At 33.3% G+C, this 18,795-nt stretch overlaps 2 protein-coding genes across 2 annotated transcripts in view; one reads left to right on the top strand and one right to left on the bottom strand.

Annotated features, from left to right (window-relative positions):
• LOC124448104 overlaps nt 1-3,203 on the bottom strand; it is a 59,642-nt gene extending 56,439 nt beyond the window's left edge. Inside the window, exon 1 of the mRNA XM_046999115.1 lies at nt 3,173-3,203. The gene's annotated coding sequence lies outside the window, so the exon portion shown is untranslated. The remainder of the gene's footprint in view (nt 1-3,172) is intronic.
• LOC124449219 lies at nt 178-804 on the top strand (the record flags this gene model as incomplete). Its single annotated transcript, XM_047000161.1, has 2 exons — nt 178-592; nt 653-804. Coding segments are annotated over 2 exons (567 nt in total), but the record flags the coding sequence as incomplete, so codon positions are not given.
• Nucleotides 3,204-18,795: the final 15,592 nt, after the last annotated feature.

The following is an 18,795-nucleotide window of genomic DNA, read 5'->3' as shown; positions in this document are numbered from 1 at the left end:
TCTGAATCTATTCGAACGTAAAACAATTTTCATTTGACTCTGAAGATGACTACCGCTAAGGTTGTCGAAGCGTCAGTCAACAACAACAAAACAGTCCTTCTCAGGACTATACCAACTGACGATCTACATTTACAAACATGTAACGATACTCCCGGGTTCAAACCATTTACTTTAATAATTGGTGAGCGAGCCAAAAAATTGTTTGAAAATTTAAAAAAAAGATTCAGCAAGCAAAGAAATAACTTTAAAAAAGTAACTAAATCTGGAACATCTCTGTCAGCTGTTGTTTCCTCTAAAACAAAATTGAAGGACTATAATTTTCTACAGTGGTTAGTACCATACATAAAGTCTGGAGCAACAAAAACTAATTTGTCAGTATCAAATACCGGCAGCGGCTCGACAAGTAATTGTAGTTTGTTAACCAATGATGAAATTGAGCATGTCAGCTTACTAAATGAAGACAATGGCTGTCAACGAATAAAGCCAGATGAAGTATTTGATGATAAGATTACTGATATATCTGATACAACTCGACATAAAAAGTGGTCAAAGACAAAAGTTGATGTTGAGCAAGAAGAAATACAGTTTCTTCGTACAATGCAGAAAACAATTAAGCATCAAAACAAAAAAAATGTGGAAAAAGATTAAAATGATTTATTTGGAATGCTTGTTGCCTCCCAGTTGAAGAAGTTAAATACACATGAACAGGCCATTGCTAAGCATCAGATTCAAAATGTTGTTTTCAATATGCAAATGAATCAAAACCCAACAACGAATTGTTCTCTTCAGAATCAGGCTTTATAAAGACTGCACCCACCAATAACGGAGAACCGCTCATTGTCTCAGCCATTTTGTGTTTCTTCACACAAACCTGCAGAATATCTTCCTTTGGTCATCTGCTGAATGACCATCACTTGTAATTGGACTTTTGATATAATCGCACTTCTGTAATTCAGAAAATAGTTTCCTGCTCATGGAACCTTTACAGTCTATCCTTCCAGCCGTAAAGTATGGAGTAACTGAAAGAAAGTCTTGTCTATTGCTCATTGTCTCAGCCATTTTGTGTTTCTTTACACAAACCTGCAGAATATCTTTCCTTTGGTCACCTGCTGAACGAACATCGCATGAAATTGGACTTTTGATATAATCGCACTTCTAATGCCGAAAATAGTTCCCTGCTCATGGAACCTTTACAGCTTATCTTTCCAGCCCTAAAGTAAGGAGTAACTGAAACAAAGTCTTGTTGATTGCTCTTACCACATAAATACAATTCTTGGAAACTTTTCAAATTATTTGGGCGTAAACAAAAAATGAGAAGGGCTGCTTCTGTTATATTAGAATATTGCGTTAACGAGTATTCATAATCATTTGCCATGTAGAAACCATACTTATGCGACAAGTCACACTTTTCACCACCTTTACCTAATTTAATGCCATTCTCAAGAATATTCTGAGCAGACGAATGATCAGTGCCATGGAAATATAACTCAGTATTTCATTCTTCTTCTTTCTTCAAACTGGATGATATATTTAATTGCTTCATCTTTGTTACTTGCATTAAAAATCTTTACATCTTGATTAGTTTTGCCCTCTGCATCATTACAATGTGAAAAATTCTGCGTAAACCAACCGTTTAGGTAGTTTTCATTGTATGGAAAAGAGGAAAGGCGTCATTCGTAAATATAGTACATTTGAAAAATTTCTTAATGTAGGTTCCAAGTAAAACTGTCATTGATTGGTCATCAAGATGAGACAGAATAAACGAGAGTGCATTTTCTCCTTCACTTTTCATCATCTCTTTTTCAACCAACTCATTCGAAATGTAAAGCAAGCTCACAATATCGTACATATCAGGTCTAGCGAAAGGACTTCGCTCAGGTCTTTTTTGGAACATAGCAGTGATCGTTTGGTTGTATTGTGGTACATCATTATTCTTTTGTGGATAAATGGTGTAGACGTCTCTCATTATTGATTTTGATAAACACGGAGGCATTCTAAAGAACATCGTAGATACTTATGAAAGAATGTTTTCTAACTTATGTTTATAAGATCATATCTTTATTTTATCATAGATACTCTTACAAAAATAACCCAGAAAAAATGAATAACATTAATTAGAAACCTTTAAATAATTAAAGCGAGAACGTCGATACATTCACAATGGCTACAGTTGTAAACGTTTATTTATTTGCATTAAAATTCCTTCAAAGCTTATGAAGGAATCGCAATACGAAGGTTTCACGACATTAAATCTAGCGGAAAAGTATATATTTTTAGTGATGTGCATATTTTAGTACAAACATGAAACTTCCGTTGTGGGAAACGTTATTTTGCGTAACTTTGCCTCATGTAATTGAAATTTTTGTTGAGATAGTTTTTCATCCAACGAATAAGTAAATTTGATCGTGACTTACGATAAACATTTCAACTATTGCAAAAACTTCAAAATATCAAACGGAAAAGTTAAATCAAATGTAACATGCTCCAATGAACCACAGTTATGAGGAAGTGATAAACACTTGTGCTATGTGGCTACATCATTTATAATCAAATACCAAAGAATGAATTAATTATTTTCAAAAAATTCAGAATGTATTGAAAAACAAGCTACAAAGTAATTTTTGATCCATAATAATGACTTTGAAAGTTTCAACACGATAATTTTACACTAAATTATTTTCACTCACGGGAACTCTATATGCCTTTGTGCGCAAAGATTTGTTACAATCAAAACAAAAGAGCCAATACATACTTCAAAAGTTATCACACGATTCTCACTTAAGCGTGACTTAAATATTATAAAACATGTTTCGATGTTTAAAGAGTTAAGTGTTCAGGAAATTGACGCCTCCTGGTTATAACTGGTTTAAATATTTTCACGTTCATAATAAGTACATAGATGTTAGGTCGTCAACGTTTTGATACCTGGATACGGCGCATAAAACCGTTCAAAAGAATAGATATTTGAAGCTATTGACGAAAGCCCGGCACAATTTTCTTTGTACGATAAAAACTGTCACAATTATACCCAAATGCGTTGAACATAGTTGCAATTACAAATACATTTTTCATTGGTTTCGCTTTCATTTTGGAAACGACGACAAATATTGTTGTCTGAATTCATCAAAATTTACAAAACTCCATTCTAACGTTAACTAAAATGTTTACTTACTTTTACAGAAGGATAACAGCTGGTATTTGGCAATTTTATATATCTACGAACTGAGGAGCTTCTATGGACGGCGTACTATCCAGAATGAAATGACAAGAATCGCGTCTCTCTGTCGGTACCAGACCTCTGACGTAGTTTTTCCCGCTAATTCCGATAACTACCATCGACCACGAGCCGAAGATTTGCCGTGCTTCCTAGAGTATCCCATCAAGTCAAATAAAAATGTTAGTTATAATAATAAAATATAATAATGAACTCTTTTGTGAATAAGTTTAAATCATTTTAAGATTTTTACATTTCTGATCTCTATGAATGCATATTTCTGTTAAAACTGATAATTTTATGTCAACAGACACAATAGAAAAACAGTTGTTCAATTATATGTAATACATATTAAAGATCATTTCATATAACCAATCAAAAACCATAAAACATTTTGTATGAAACATGTTTAGCTCCTAAGTTAAACATAAAGTACTATTCGAATAAGAACATGACAAACTCTGCTTGTTTTATTTTTTTCTCTGATGCTGCAAAAAAAACAGCAGCTCATTAAACATACGTCAGTTGTATAATTTCAAATCTTTGATACATCATACAGGTGTGCAAAATGTCCAATGGACTCAAGTGATGTCCTTCTGATAATAGTTACACAGTCAGAGAAAGCAAACATGAGACAGACATTGTGTAAATGATGTGAACATGTGCTTTGTTATTTTATTTTGTTTTGGAGACACATAACTTTTCTTCAATATGCAAAAGACATTGTTATGATATCACAATGCATAATTAGCTTTAGGAAAAACTAATTTTTGTGGACAGTTAACATAAATTATTGCCAATGTCACAAGATCCTAATATTATTGATTTCAATGCATTGGGATGGTGTCATTGTAATTTTCAAATAAACGACTAATGATTGAATATGTCCATCTTAATACAGCATGGGGTACTTAGGGAAATGGTAACAGGATGATATGAGGATAGTAGAGGCACCATGGGGATGTCATTTTAGTGATACAATATACTTTTCATAGAAATATAAACCAAACACTTACAGCTTGTTGTAAAACAAATGTTCCTTTCTTGTTCATAATGACTTCTTTAATGTCTTTGACAGATGTTTCCAAAGCTTTCAAACCTTCTTCTCGATTCATTGTTGTTGTCATGACAACATAGGTTGGTGGTGAAATGGGATTTATCTTAAAGAAAACAGTTTACAATCAAACAGTGAAATTTTCAAAGATTATTTATGATTGTATGATATTTAAGCCTGGCACAGGTATTGTAAGATATAATTACATTGCTGTGCACATTTGGGACATCTATAAATAATTAAATCTTGTTTTCGTGAACATCAAAATGTTGATCCTCATTGTGTTTATGTAGCAATATTGCAATTTGATGCATTTCAATGAGAATGATCAGTCATATACAGTGGTGTGAAACAAAGCTTCATGCTATTCTTGGTTCTTAAGGTTCGTTTACCTTGACAACTCATTAATTGACAGTTGTCTGTTGTACACAATGTTCAGTAGTATATATAATAATCATTCTACAATTGAAATCTTGACATAAACATATTTAAAAGTTAAAATCATTGAGTTCTATAATAACTGGAGCGGCTATCTCAAGCGCGGCCTTAGATATCTGATGACGCCAAAAAAATGGCGGATTTCGTCCGTTGCCGCTGAGATTTACCGAAATTGACCGCTTTTCCGAAAATTTCACAATTTCCACTCCCTCCTGAGGAAAGAGTGAGGAAAATGTATGTGTGTATTTGGGATTCGGCAAGCAATTTTTTGATGAAAATGAAGGTAAAAACCTTAAATTCATAACAGCGAGTCAACTGTGGTTGTCAGTTATCTGCTCCTACGAGGATGCATTTATAACTATCGACGAAAGACCTATATGTCGGCTACACATGTATGAATGCAGATGTGCGTCGTTTTCTTACCAGCGTCAAACTTGTTTGATCGATTAAACTCTTTAGTCTATACAAAAAAGTATATCATAGTTCATCTCCACGGTTCACGAGAGAGAAGTTAGCTTATTTGTTATCATTGCTATTTTGCTTCTTTTCATGCGATGGGCAATGGCGTTTTTCGCCACAACTGTAGGATTTTTACTTGTTTCTTTAAAAAAGTACATATTAAATCTCCGGATATTTACGGATTTTCTGTAATTGAGTTTCATATGAAATTTCAAAAGACTCAAGTCTGCATAGGTTTGGTAAATAAAACAAACAATATTGTATAGAAATTACTTTAAGTAACCTTTTGTGATGTTCTGAAGTGCAACTGCATCAAATACTTGTAAAGTTGTAGCACATTTTGATTTTGTTGTATTGATATATGAATTGGGCAAAATGCAAATAATCATCAAAACACTTATGCTTCCAATGGTGTTTATAATTCATTTGTAGTTTTAATACTTCTACCTTTCTTTTCACTTTGTTTTGTTTTTATATATTTGCAATAAAAGTGCACTATAATTTGAATGATTAACACAGTTTTCACCTCAATAATAAATTTCATAAGCAGTTGGTAGTGCATTTTGTTCTCTGAGTATCCACATCTGGTGTTTTGTTCATACAAGTAGATATGTCATAGCAAAGCAATAAAACCAAATGAATTACATACCTATAGTGTACTTTTATGCTAGAAGCTTAAAAGCTTTTAGAAATTAGAAAGTTATTGGATTATATTACCTCTATATCATCAATCTCATGATAAGAAATAAGAAGCAAAAATTTGTAGAAAAGCTTTGAAAAGTGAAAACTTTTCTTTAAAAAGCAGCAATAATGCATATGATAAATCTCCATTCTGTACTCTAATAGGTAAATAAGCTCAAATTTTTCTTAAAGAAATATAAGAAATATATAAGAAATATACAGTACAGTAACTTTAAAGGTTTCATCACTGAATCTTTAATGCTTCAGTATAGTGCATTAGATATTAGTAACATTCAAACAACACTCAACTAAAATATTTTGATAAAGATATGACATGATTTAAACATTAAGTTACATAAAACCCAATGGCTTATACAGTTTGAAGCTTCACATCTGCATCGAGTCATCATCAATCTCAGTACAAATGTTTACATAGACACAAACTTTATGGCCTTCCATTTTACATGTTTGTGAATTGACATTTCATTAAGCATCAAAACACACACAACCTTCTTGCCATCTTTCTTTGGATCATGAACTTTAACTTCAAAGCATTCAAGGCATCCTTAGTGAATCCATTGTCTCCATCCATAGAATTTGACCACGATCAAATTAAATAACTCTGGATAGGGCAGACAATAAATCAATTATCTTTACAGCATTATCATTTTTAAGACTCTGCCTGGTCAATAACATCTTCCAGTCATCTTTACTCCTTGATCTTCCCTGCATGTTGTCAGCAAATAGAACATAAAAGCTCTGCTCCAAATCATGGGTACCGTTGAGGCTGATCATTTCTTTTGATACTTACTCACAGAGCAAAATGTGTGCAGGGTCTTTTTGCTTTAGAAACTATTTTGCAAATAAATGGGTAAATTTACGATTTCATGCATTAACAAATGACAGAAAAGTATGCAGAATTTTATAAACAAAAACAGGAAAACATCAGTATATTTGGCGTTCAAGTAAGTCTTAAAAATACGATCTTTAATATGTATTTTATGGCTTTTCAAGTGCATGTATAATTGCTTTTCAATCGTTGACGGACTAACAAAACAAACAACTACCTCACCTGTGAGAAGCGATATGTTCCTTTTTGTGGAAACTACGACATCCAACAATTGAACGATTGAAGTGTTGGCATTATAAAAGAAATGCCAAAAAAGAATCTTCACAGAATATGGAACTAACGATATCCATATTCTGTGATATCGTGTTTGTTTTGAAAAATTCTTTATAATTTACTATAGACACCAGGGGGAGGTCGAGAATATTATTTTTCTGCAAAGCGATCATTTCAGCGGAAATACGTCCTTTGGCCGCCATTTTTTGGCATCCTCGCCCCAGTAAAGTTAGCCGCTCCAGTTATTATAGAACTCAACAGTGAACTCGACATTTGAATAACTGGAATGATAACCGAAGCCAAAAATTGAAGCCAAAAAAATATTTGTTGTCATCCTTCGTCATCACACGTCAGGCTCTAGTCTCTCGCGTGCTCATTTTAATTTTTTTAAATCATTTGTCCCTTGGTAATGGTAGAGTTCGGATCTTGATCAGAGCGTAAAAATAACGAAATTTTTGGAATGAAAAGGTTCACGGAAAGTGAATCATAGTGATAAATCGAGAAGCAAGATGAGGTGAACTTAGTCGATCTGCTCTTACGCTGCGGTTTTCCTTTAAAACATATCAAAGTCTTTGGTTCAAACCCGGGAGTATCGTTACATGTTTGTAAATGTAGATCGTCCAGGTTGGTATAGTCCTGAGAAGGACTGTTTTTGTTGTTGTTGACTGACGTTTCGACAACCTTAGCGGTAGTCATCTTCAGAGTCAAAAAAATGAAATGCAAAGTCTTTAAGGATATTCAATTTTTGATATCGAGATGACAACCATTTAGTATTTCAATCACTATCAAAATCGACTAAAAATACAATCGCTCTGTAAAAAGTAAAAATGCGAGTTATAGACTCAATATTTTTTATGAAACTGGATATTCAAGTTTCTTTTTTCTTCGGAAAAAAAGATCTTTAAATCCACTGAAATGACAAAAAAAAGACAAACACTGTCTGACACCGTTTGAAAATTTACCTTCCGACGAAAGAAAAATTTATGCTTGAATATTTTCTCGTCATATTTTCTATTGTATTGTCTTTTTAGCATACAGTGTAATTTTCAGTTGGCTTTTCCTCGTTACAAGTTATAAGTTACAACGAGCTCACTGCAGTAAAGTTTCAGCTGTAAAAAATAGCCTTTTGCGAGGAATTAGCCTCGTGTGTTGTTTGTAGTGATGTTGTTTATATGTTTATGCTTTCGCAATTTGTATTCAAATTTATATTGGCCGTGTATGTTTGGCACTCAGGGGAATGAAACTGACGTACAAACCGCGTGAATATTCGACTTTGACGGACTGGAACTGACGTACAAACCGCGCAAGAGACTAGGACTTTGGCTTCAACTTTTTATCTATAAAATGTATTGTCGTTATCATTCCAGATATATATATATATATGGAGTTCACTGGAACTCAATGGTTAAAATGACATGATGAATATGAGGTAAAGCCACTGATCTGATAATAGACTGGATATAGCTTCTACAGGTAGCAAAAGTGAAGCCTAATTATACATGCAAAATGCACTTCCGGGTACCACGGCGAGATACAAATTACTATAGAAATGTATGGCGGATAACGTTTACAAACATGGATTTTCGAATATTTAAGACCTTTCGCGACTCCTTACTAACCTCAAGTATTAGTCATGGATAAAACAGGTTATGCAAATTTATTTGACATCAAAATGATTCCTATAGCTGTAAAATATCGACATTAGTGTTGATTTAAAAGTTGTACATGCAAGAATGTATTTTGTTCCATCGTTGCCAATGCAAGATAGTTCACTGCTCGCTTTTCAATTTCTGAGGCAGTTACTGAGACTGTTCACAAAATCATATTCACTCATTAAGACCATATCTAAATGTTACAGCAAGGTGCGAGTATACCATTTGAGGAAAACAACTACAGAAATAGAAACTAAAGATAAAGTGCGAAAGAAACCGAATAAACTTGTCTTGTTTAAGCATCAGTAGTACTTTGCTCATGAAAAATGAAGTTACAGCAAAAATAAAATGTCAACAATTTCTCAACATAAAGAAAGAATGATAAAAAGTAACTCACCTCATTTCTAAAGAAATGAAACGTATACTAGATCATAAATGCCGTCGATATTTTACAGCTATAGGAATCATTTTGATGTCAAATCGATTCAAATAACCTGTTTTATCCATGACTAATACTTGAGGTTAGTAAGAGTCGCGAAAGGTCTTAAATATTCGAAAATCCATGTATGTAAACGTTATCCGCCATACATTTCTATAGTAATTTGTATCTCGCCGTGGTACCCGGAAGTGAATTTTGCATATATAATTAGGCTTCACTTTTGATACCTGTAGAAGCTATATCCTGTCTATTATCAGATCAGTGGCTCTTTTGCTTAAGAACAGTTTATGTACGACGTCAGATGACGTTAATGTTGATTCATAATGGTTTCAAAAAAGCTTGGCTGACTGATAATTATGCTAATAAACACATAACCCTGGCTGTCACATGTTACAATCGTAAACAAAATCTCAGCAAACTTTTGGCAAAATATAAAGCAGTTTTAAAATTCAAAAGGAGTAAAGATCTTTTTGACTTTGAAATTGAAAAATTTCAATAAACCTTCCACTCACTGTCTCAAAGAGATGTGAAATTGAGTGTGTGATGAGTAGAGTGTGGAAGGTTTATTGCAATTTTCATATTTCAATGTCATTGTTGTAAAGGCTGTGTTTAAGATTAACTTATCCGTTTAAAATCTAGATGTTCTTATTATGATCTTGTAACATTACCTTTGCTCTCTTTGGTATGGTTCATATGACATAATAAAATGTATTTACAACTAATATCGTAAATGTATTTATTATTGTTTCACAATAGTGAAGGTGAATGGGTTATCTACACACTTAGAAATCTCCACACTTGCACAGTTTTGCGAAAGAAGCATTTACGTTCTAATAAAAAAAAGGTTTCATTTAGTAAAGTAAAAAGCAGACAATTATGACCTTATGATTCATGAAAGCCTTCTTATATCGAAACTTAAACCCTCTCTTAACACCCAAGGCAACTCAATCCCCCTTCACCTTCTTTAATATACCGCCATTCTCATTTCATTCCGTCATCTAAACTTCCTACTCCCCTCACATGTAATTTAACACCCTGTAATATATGCTTGTATTTAAAACCTCATGTATATAATTCATCTCAAATAATCTGAAGATGTCTTAAGTTAAAGACGAAACGTTATTATTAAAAAAACCTTTAATCTTTCTTTATTTTATTATTGTGATGGCTTTTTTAAATGTTTTATGTTGAGCTATTATGTTCATATTGAAAAAGTAAAAAGCATTGTCGTTAAATTATAGAAATAAAAGTTATACGTATAAGAAAATTTTTGCAGTAAAAGCAAAAGCAGGGCGAAAATTAATGAATATTTTGCACAAACCTTGTAAGATCAAGCACAGAAGGTATTGGTTCAACTTTTTCTTCGTTCGGTTCTGGTTCTTTCACGTTAACATTTCCAGGTTAAATACAAATAAACAAATTACTCCCCAAACATTGTAGTCATAAGATAATACAGCAATGTTCTTTTCCCAAATTTCCGCTCTGTTTTGACTTCAATTCAGCGACTGCCAAAAGCAAGCTGGATACAATCAAAGGAAGAACCAAAAGTCTTAATGCTCTCACCCAAATCTCACCAAGAAACGACACGTACATTGCATATTCCTTAGGTGTTGGATCTATGGACGACTGAACAAATCCATGCAATAACGCACGAACTAAAATCCAGAAAGTTCGCCGAATAAAATGAAAAATGCACTTCAATTTCAGCCAATGATAAGCTTAACTCTAGATCACGTGAGATCAAGTTGGGGAATTGTCGTTATCCTGCGAATGTAAGTTTTCGGCAAATAGTGAAAAAGATTCTTTATTAAAATTAGCACATACACAAATTTTTACATTTTACAGACGTAATGATGTGCCCACCTCAAGCCAATTTAAGCGTGGTATCAAAATAGCACTATTTTAATTAGTTTCGTTTTTAGCATGGTAATATGATGTATTTTTATCTTCATATTTTTCGAATTTTTACAAATTTTTATATTTTACAGGCATAATAGAGTACATTCTATCTAAATAGTTATTTTAACAAATTTTAACTCCATAGTTTGTGCATTTCTACATTTCTACATTTCTACAAATAAAATATTTTTATACATACAGTCACACTTACAGTTCATCAGGAATTGATGGTAGATTTAAATCAAATATTTCAACACTAAAGTCCAAATATAAAACCTCAAGCAAGATATTAAAAAGTTCAGCATAACTGTCAACGTCTGATTCCATCCCTACTTGATCTTCTACAAGACTCTCCTGCAGAACGTTTTCTTCGTGGGAATTGTTTTCGTCATGTTGCTCATGCTCCAGTCCTTCGTGATTTTCGTCTTCATTTCTATTTTCATCCTCATTTGATTCAAAATTGGAATTTTTATCGTTTTTGTTCATATCTTTATTTTACATAGGCTAACGTGACTCGCAAACTTTACCAACAAATGTTGCTTTCGATGAGGAGATGCTCCGTCACAAGCCAGCTACCACTTACTTTGGTGTAATCCAAAGGACGTCCTTATACATCACTGCCTTGCAGAAACTCAGAGACTCAGCAAAACTGTTCACGTGACCAATCACGTTCATCCAGTCGAATGTCAATTGCAGAAAAGACCAGAAAGCCGGGCATGGCAAAATGCCAAAATTGGGAAAGCGAAACCCCGAGCGAAACATTTTTAGTAGTGATGTGTGATGTAGGTGTGATGTGTGATGTGCGTGTACAACAAAAACAGTCCTTCTCAGGACTATACAAACCTGGACGATCTACATTTACAAACATGTAACGATACTCCCGGGTTTAAACCATTTACTTTAACCAGTAAATGGTTTGTGAACTTGGCAATATTTAGGTGTACATTAATCTATGACGACGAAAGTCGCCAATTCTTCCAACATTCGCTAACCTTTGTGTCGAATCACTCGAATGTATTTGGATTTATCTTACTTGAAATTTATTTCTATAAATCTGTTTCTATCAATGCATTCACAATTTCAAACTTGTCAGATTTTTCATTATACCGCACTGAAGATGGCATAAGTTTGCCGGAACATGTCTGCAATAAAAAATTTTAAAAAAATTTGTCATTTATGTTAAATGCGTCATTTCAATCGTGCCATTACGAAATAAGGGAAATTAGAAAATTATGTTAAAATGTGGAATTTGTTTGTTAAGATCGGGTGTTTGTTTGTGTGTGTAAGGCTTCTTTGAGTTTTAGAGAAAATTGAGTGTAATGTTCAACTTTGTCTCCATCACACTTATGATATTTGCCGTGTAAATATCACTAATATTTTATCAAACCTTTTCCTTTTACTAATTAACACGTATCAAGCATCCTATGATAAATTTAGCATTTTAAATAACTTTACTTTATTCATTTCAATCGTGCCATTGCAAAATTATGGAAATATTCATATAGTTGTAAATATAGGGGAAGTCTAAATTTCTAAATGATGCAAAAAAATTGTGCATGAAAAATTCGATGTTTGTTTGAAAATTTAAAAAGTTGAATGATTCTGAAAACAGTTTATGTAATTTAATTTTTGTTCATTATTATTTTATTTACTTAAATCGAAATCAAACTAACGTGATTGAACAGTTAAGGCTGAAACACACTAGGCAATCGCTTTAGTCGCGCGTTTGAAGGCTGAATGAAACACACTATAATAAAATTTACAACTTCCTCATTCCGACGATTCCGTTTTTTTCGCCAACAGTAACAAGACACAACTTTTTATGTCGACGTCACCGAAATACACGACGTTCTAGAATTCATTAAATAAAAAACCCTTCAGATAAACTTGTCTATGCCAGTATTCTGTTGTAGAACCAAAAGTGAAATGAAGATATGATCTTTGCACTTTGCTGGACAATTTAAGCAAGACTCATATGAAAGAATTCAATTTTGTTGGGCTCACGTTTTCTCGTAAAGGAGTGTCATATGAAAGAATTCTTTCATTTTACATTCCTTTCATGTCATATGAAATAATTATTTCATATGAAATTCCTTTCATGTCATATGAAAGAATTATTTCATATGACATTCCTTTCATGTCATATGAAAGAATTCTTTCATATGACATTTCTTTCATGTCATATGAAATAATTATTTCATATTACATTCCTTTCATGTCATATGAAAGAATTCTTTGATGTAAGTTTTGATTTATTATTATTAAACTTAGTGAATTTGTACAAAATTGCTTTTACTCTAGCTGAATTTTTTGTCCTCATTTAGCTAAAGCTATTTTATAAATTTTGATTTATTATTATTATACTTAGTGAATTTGTAAAAAATTGCGGGATTTCCATTGCGTAGTACAAGCTAGTTATGGCTTTTCTGACGCCTTGACGCGGTTTATCAATTTCCTACCTTTCTTAAAGGACACATGCAACATAAAATTCGGATTGTTATTTTTGTACTTTACATAAAGGTATAGCTCCAACTAATAGTTCACCAAAGTTTGAGACTCAAAGGATAAATATTTTTGAAGATATGGAGGTTTAAAGTTGATGCTTTACTGATAACGTATTGAAAATGCCCGACGAGCTAACGACGGCTACCGATTGGAAAAAGGTCGTTGTGACTTAATAGTTGACATTAGCTAAACGCGGTCAATTACGCGCTTCGTTCAAAATATATTGGCAACTTCCTTGCCTGCATTAACAACACGACAATTTAGCATTGAAAATATGGTTTATTGTGCCGCATTTAATTGTAAAAACGGTTCTTCTAAGAACCACGAAACGCAGCAAAAGGTTTCTTTTTTTCGTTTCCCGAAAACAAGCGCATGCGAGATATTTGGATAGAAAAAATCCGACGCAAAAATTTGAAGCCAACAAAGAGCTCAAAACTGTGCTCACAACATTTCGAGAGTTCGTGCTTCGTGCAAAATTTTGAAGCGATGCAATCAGTAGGATGGACAGCAGGACGGCTTCGCCTTAAGAAGGATGCTGTACCCACGATTTTTGAATACTCTGTGGAACCCACAAGTGTAGCATCTAAAAGGAAGCAGCCAACAAATGTTAGAACTGCATTTGAGAAGAGACGAAGGCAAGAGGTGATTATTATAGTTATAGTTAGCAATATTTGTTTACATTTATAAAAAACTAAGCTATATAGCATTACCAAATTGAGGACAATTTTATAATTTTAGATTATTGACGACGTTCTTGCAGAACATGACGACTTTCTTGTAGACGACGACCACGATGTGTCGACATCGTCTCGAAATGTTTGTGCGTTTTACCTCAAAGGAAGTTTGTCTAAGATAAAGATGTCAAAATATATGTAGACAGCGAAACACAAACATATACAGTGGTAACTAATTCAGACTAATGTCGTTTGATCTTTTCTTTGTTATTTTAACTCATACAAAATTCCTTAACGTACCTTAGAAGCGCAATGTGAAATGCCAAGCAGACATAACAATCCTTCCGCAAAACACGTAAGGTTAAGAACCACTCAAACAAAAGTGCCAAATATGATAAGTAGAGGTATAAACTTTCCATTTCGGCCGTTTTGATTTTGAGAAAAATCCAGCAATACGATAATTTTATCTAAAGGTTGAGTTAATTTCAACAAAAAATCATAGCACACAGACGACGTCATGTGAAATTGAACATTTTGAGGATAGCGCTGTATGGTCTGATACAGAAAGCACGTCGACGATGAGCAATAGCTACAATGGATCAGATTCTCACTCGTTTTCTTCACTCTCAGGCATAGGTCCAATGCCATGTGTGTACACGACCATAGCTGTTTTTACGACAGCTTCGTTTGTACACACTGTGGTAAACTCTTCCTCTTGTGTGATGCAAATATGATCGCCATGTATCAGAGGATCAGTATTGTTTACCTCTTGGCAACATATACTTTCCCGTCCTGTACTCATGACCACACAAAAGCCACACTCACACCTAAAAGATAAAAACATTGTTTTTACTTTGGGAAATACAATGAAGCATCAATAAAATGCAACTAACCATTCAACATTTCCAATTCTGTGAATGTATTTATCTTCGCTTTCCGATGACGGAGAATAGTAATGACCACCTTGCGCGTTAGCCAAAGGCTCAAACATGTAAGGTTGTACCTCATTATTATTGATGACAATATCATAATCGGCTTCTCCTTCAGAAGAATCTATTAATTTTTGATAAAAACAGTAATAGCAAACTACCGAAAGCCGTGCAAGCACTGCATGCCAGTCGTAGAACGATATAAGAACGAAGCTTGTTTATGTCAACTAATACGTCACTCTTTCACAGTTCCCAGACTTAAACAATCTCACGGCGTTTTAGGAATGGTCATCGAATATCGTGTTTTTACCGATTATAACCCTAAATATCTTTTGAAAAATTTTGCGGACGACTTCGAAACTTGGTACGTCTTATTTTCACGCTATAGACATTACAATAAAATAAAGGTGTCTTCTAGCTGGCATGTGTCCTTTATTAATAGAAATAAAAGTTATACGTATCAGAAAATTTTTGCAGTAAAAGCAAAAGCAGGGCGCAAACTCAGTAAATTTATCAATATTTTGCACAAACCTTGTAAGATCAAGCACAGAAGGTATTGGTTCAACTTTTTCTTCGTTCGGTTCTGGTTCTTTCACTTTAACATTTCCAGGTTAAATACAAATAAACAAATTACTCCCCAAACATTGTAGTCATAAGATAATACAGCAATGTTCTTCTTCCCAAATTTCCGCTCTGTTTTGACTCCAATTCAGCGTCTGCCAAAAGCAGGCTGGATACAATCAAAGGAAGAACAAAAAGTCTTAATGCTCTCACCCAAATCTCACCAGGCAACGGCACGTACATTGCATATTCCTTAGGTGTTGAATCTATGGACGACTGAACAAATCCATGCAATAACGCACGATGTAAAAATCCACAAAGTGCGCCGAATAAAATGAAAAATGCATTTCAATTTCAGCCAATGATAAGCTTAACTCTAGATCACGTGAGATCAAGTTGGGGAATTGTCGTTATCTCGCGAATGTAAGTTTTTGGCAAATAGTGAAAGATTCTTTATTAAAATTAGTACATACACAAATTTATACATTTTACAGACGAAATAGAGTACATTCTATCTAAATAGTTATTTTAACAATTTTTAACTCCATAGTTTGTGCATTTCTACATTTCTACATTTCTACATTTCTACAAATAAAATATTTCTACATATATAGTCACACTTACAGTTCATCAGGAATTCATGGTAGATTTAAATCATATATTTCAACACTAAAGTGCAAATATAAAACCTCAAGCAAGATATTAAAAAGTTCAGCATAACCGTCAACGTTTGATTCCATCCCTACGTGATCTTCTACAAAATTCTCCTGCAGAACGTTTTCTTCGCGGGAATTGTTTTCGTCATGTTGTTCATGCTCCAGTCCTTCGTGATTTTCGTCTTTATTTCTATTCTCATCCTCATTTGATTCAAAATTGGAATTTTTATCGTTTTTGTTCATATCTTTATTTTACATATGCTAATGTGACTCGCAAACTTTACCAACAAATGTTGCTTTCGATGAGGAGGTGCTCCCTCACAAGCCAGCTACCACTTACTTTGGTGTAATCCAACGGACGTCCTTATACATCACTGCCTTGCAGAAACTCAGAGACTCAGCAAAACTGTTCACGTTACCAATCACGTTCATCCAGTCGAATGCCAATTGCAGCAAAGACAAGATGATCTTGAATAATGTGGCGTGGGTAAGATCTGTGCAGTATCCTAGCTTTTAATTCTGTCCTTCCTAGATTTACAAACATTATTTTATTTTAGTATGCGTTTGTTTTACTGGTTGCTAGAGATTGTATTAGGAGAATTTAAACGAAGAAGTTAGTGCAATCAACTGATAAAAGTGATAAAGCTGATAAAGCCACATTATTCAAGATCATACTATTCAATGGTAATTTATAATTTACATTTGCGAGATGGCAACGAAGGTCACATCTCAAGGGCATGTGTAGTGTATCTCAACCACTTACGAAACAGAGAGCCTTTGTGGAGATGCAATATCCAAACATGCAATCGAAGAAGGATGGCCTCGCCATAAGCGTCGTTTTATACCTTCAGTAAGTACCGTTTGTCTTTTTTCTGTTCCTTAGGGTGTTCCCGATCCTGGAATGAGTTCATTCCGGATCGAAACTCATTCCGGATTCATGTAAACACCCCCTAATTATCACTGCTAAATGTTTAAAATTCTATATGATAAATTACAATAGACAGAATCATTGAATATCAATCTAATAATAGAGCACACAAAGCAAAGAGATGCTAGGCAACCAAATGAATCAAAATATTGATATTTAAAATTATCATTTGCAACACCCAAAATATCTTTTTCCTAAAATAAAAATACAGAGAAAATCCCAATGCTCTCGAAAAATCCAAGATTTTTGGTTTCGATTTCAAAACTTCGTAAAATTGTTTGCATTGAAAGTAAGAACATATTCAATATTTAAGATGATCGACTTGTAATAAACTTTTGAATAAGTCCAACTAAGCAAGAGAGAAATGCAACACTCAACAAGATAGAAATAAATTAAATAGTCCATTCAAATATTCTGCATGTGTATGACAGTGTACAATATCTTCTCACTGTTTTTTAACAGTAACCAGAATTTACCATCATTATTTGGCTTGTTTTGAAATCAACTGCTTAGGAACACTTCGAGAGAAAACGATGAACGATTACATCGAAAATTATCACTCCATTCAAAGTTAATAATGACATAAATAGAAAAATAAATATATATTTTACATACAAAAGTTTAAGGAAAGTTATTAAATAGCTACATTAATTAATTGTCAATTAGCTACCCAAGATGTAAACAAAATGTCCTTGAAAGTTTCCGTTTTGAAACAAGATGCGTTTTCAAGTGCTTGCATTTACACTATTACATAGTGAATGGTTATTTTTACGATGATAAATAATGAATATGATACTTAAATATACAAATAGGGATAAATGATTTACAGTTAATTGAAATGTGAATAGTAAAACTATAAAACATATAAGGTGAAGGGCTACTTCAAAATATAAAGGTTCTAATACATTAGGCCAAAGTCAATTTAAAGTTCTTCTGGTATATAAGGCGAAAAATTGAATTCTTCAATACGGCTTTCTTGTATGGGATAACCTCCAGTACCATTTTCCATTTCCGCTGTCACTTCTCCTCGACGATCTTGAAAGTTTTCCTCACCACTGCTTTGGTCGTTTTGCTCATTTTCTGAACGTCTCGTGTTGTTCGAAGTTTTATCAGGCTTGTTATCCATGGCTGTGTTTGTATAAAATCAAGATAAGAAGTCATTATTCACGGAACTTTTCCATACAAGGCACTACTTTAAAAGTTAAGTGGTAATGCTTAAAATTTGATTTTAATCTTACAGACAACCAAAGTATTTCATACACGATCGTGTAACAAGTATAGGAAAGAAGGATTCTCAGACAAGTGGTGCCTTTAATTCGTTGCATTTGATCTCATACGATCTTGTGGCGTTTATCACTAAACTAAAATATCGTTTAGTTCTCAATTATTATTTATCCAGTATCATTTAGTGTCATTTAATGGTTAAAATAAAGAACAAAGTATAAAGAACAAGGCATATTATATAAGTAGATAGTGAGTGGACGGGTATTCTATAACATAGCATTACGATCTTGTGGTGTTGATCACTAAACTAAAATATCGTTTAGTTCTCAATTATTATTTATCAAGTATCATTTAGTGTC

Source organism: Xenia sp. Carnegie-2017, unplaced genomic scaffold, assembly GCF_021976095.1.
Source record: "Xenia sp. Carnegie-2017 unplaced genomic scaffold, XeniaSp_v1 HiC_scaffold_23, whole genome shotgun sequence".
Classification (NCBI taxonomy): domain Eukaryota; kingdom Metazoa; phylum Cnidaria; class Anthozoa; order Malacalcyonacea; family Xeniidae; genus Xenia; species Xenia sp. Carnegie-2017.
The sequence above is the reverse complement of the archived record's forward strand: the minus strand, read 5'-3'. Positions and strand labels throughout refer to the sequence as shown.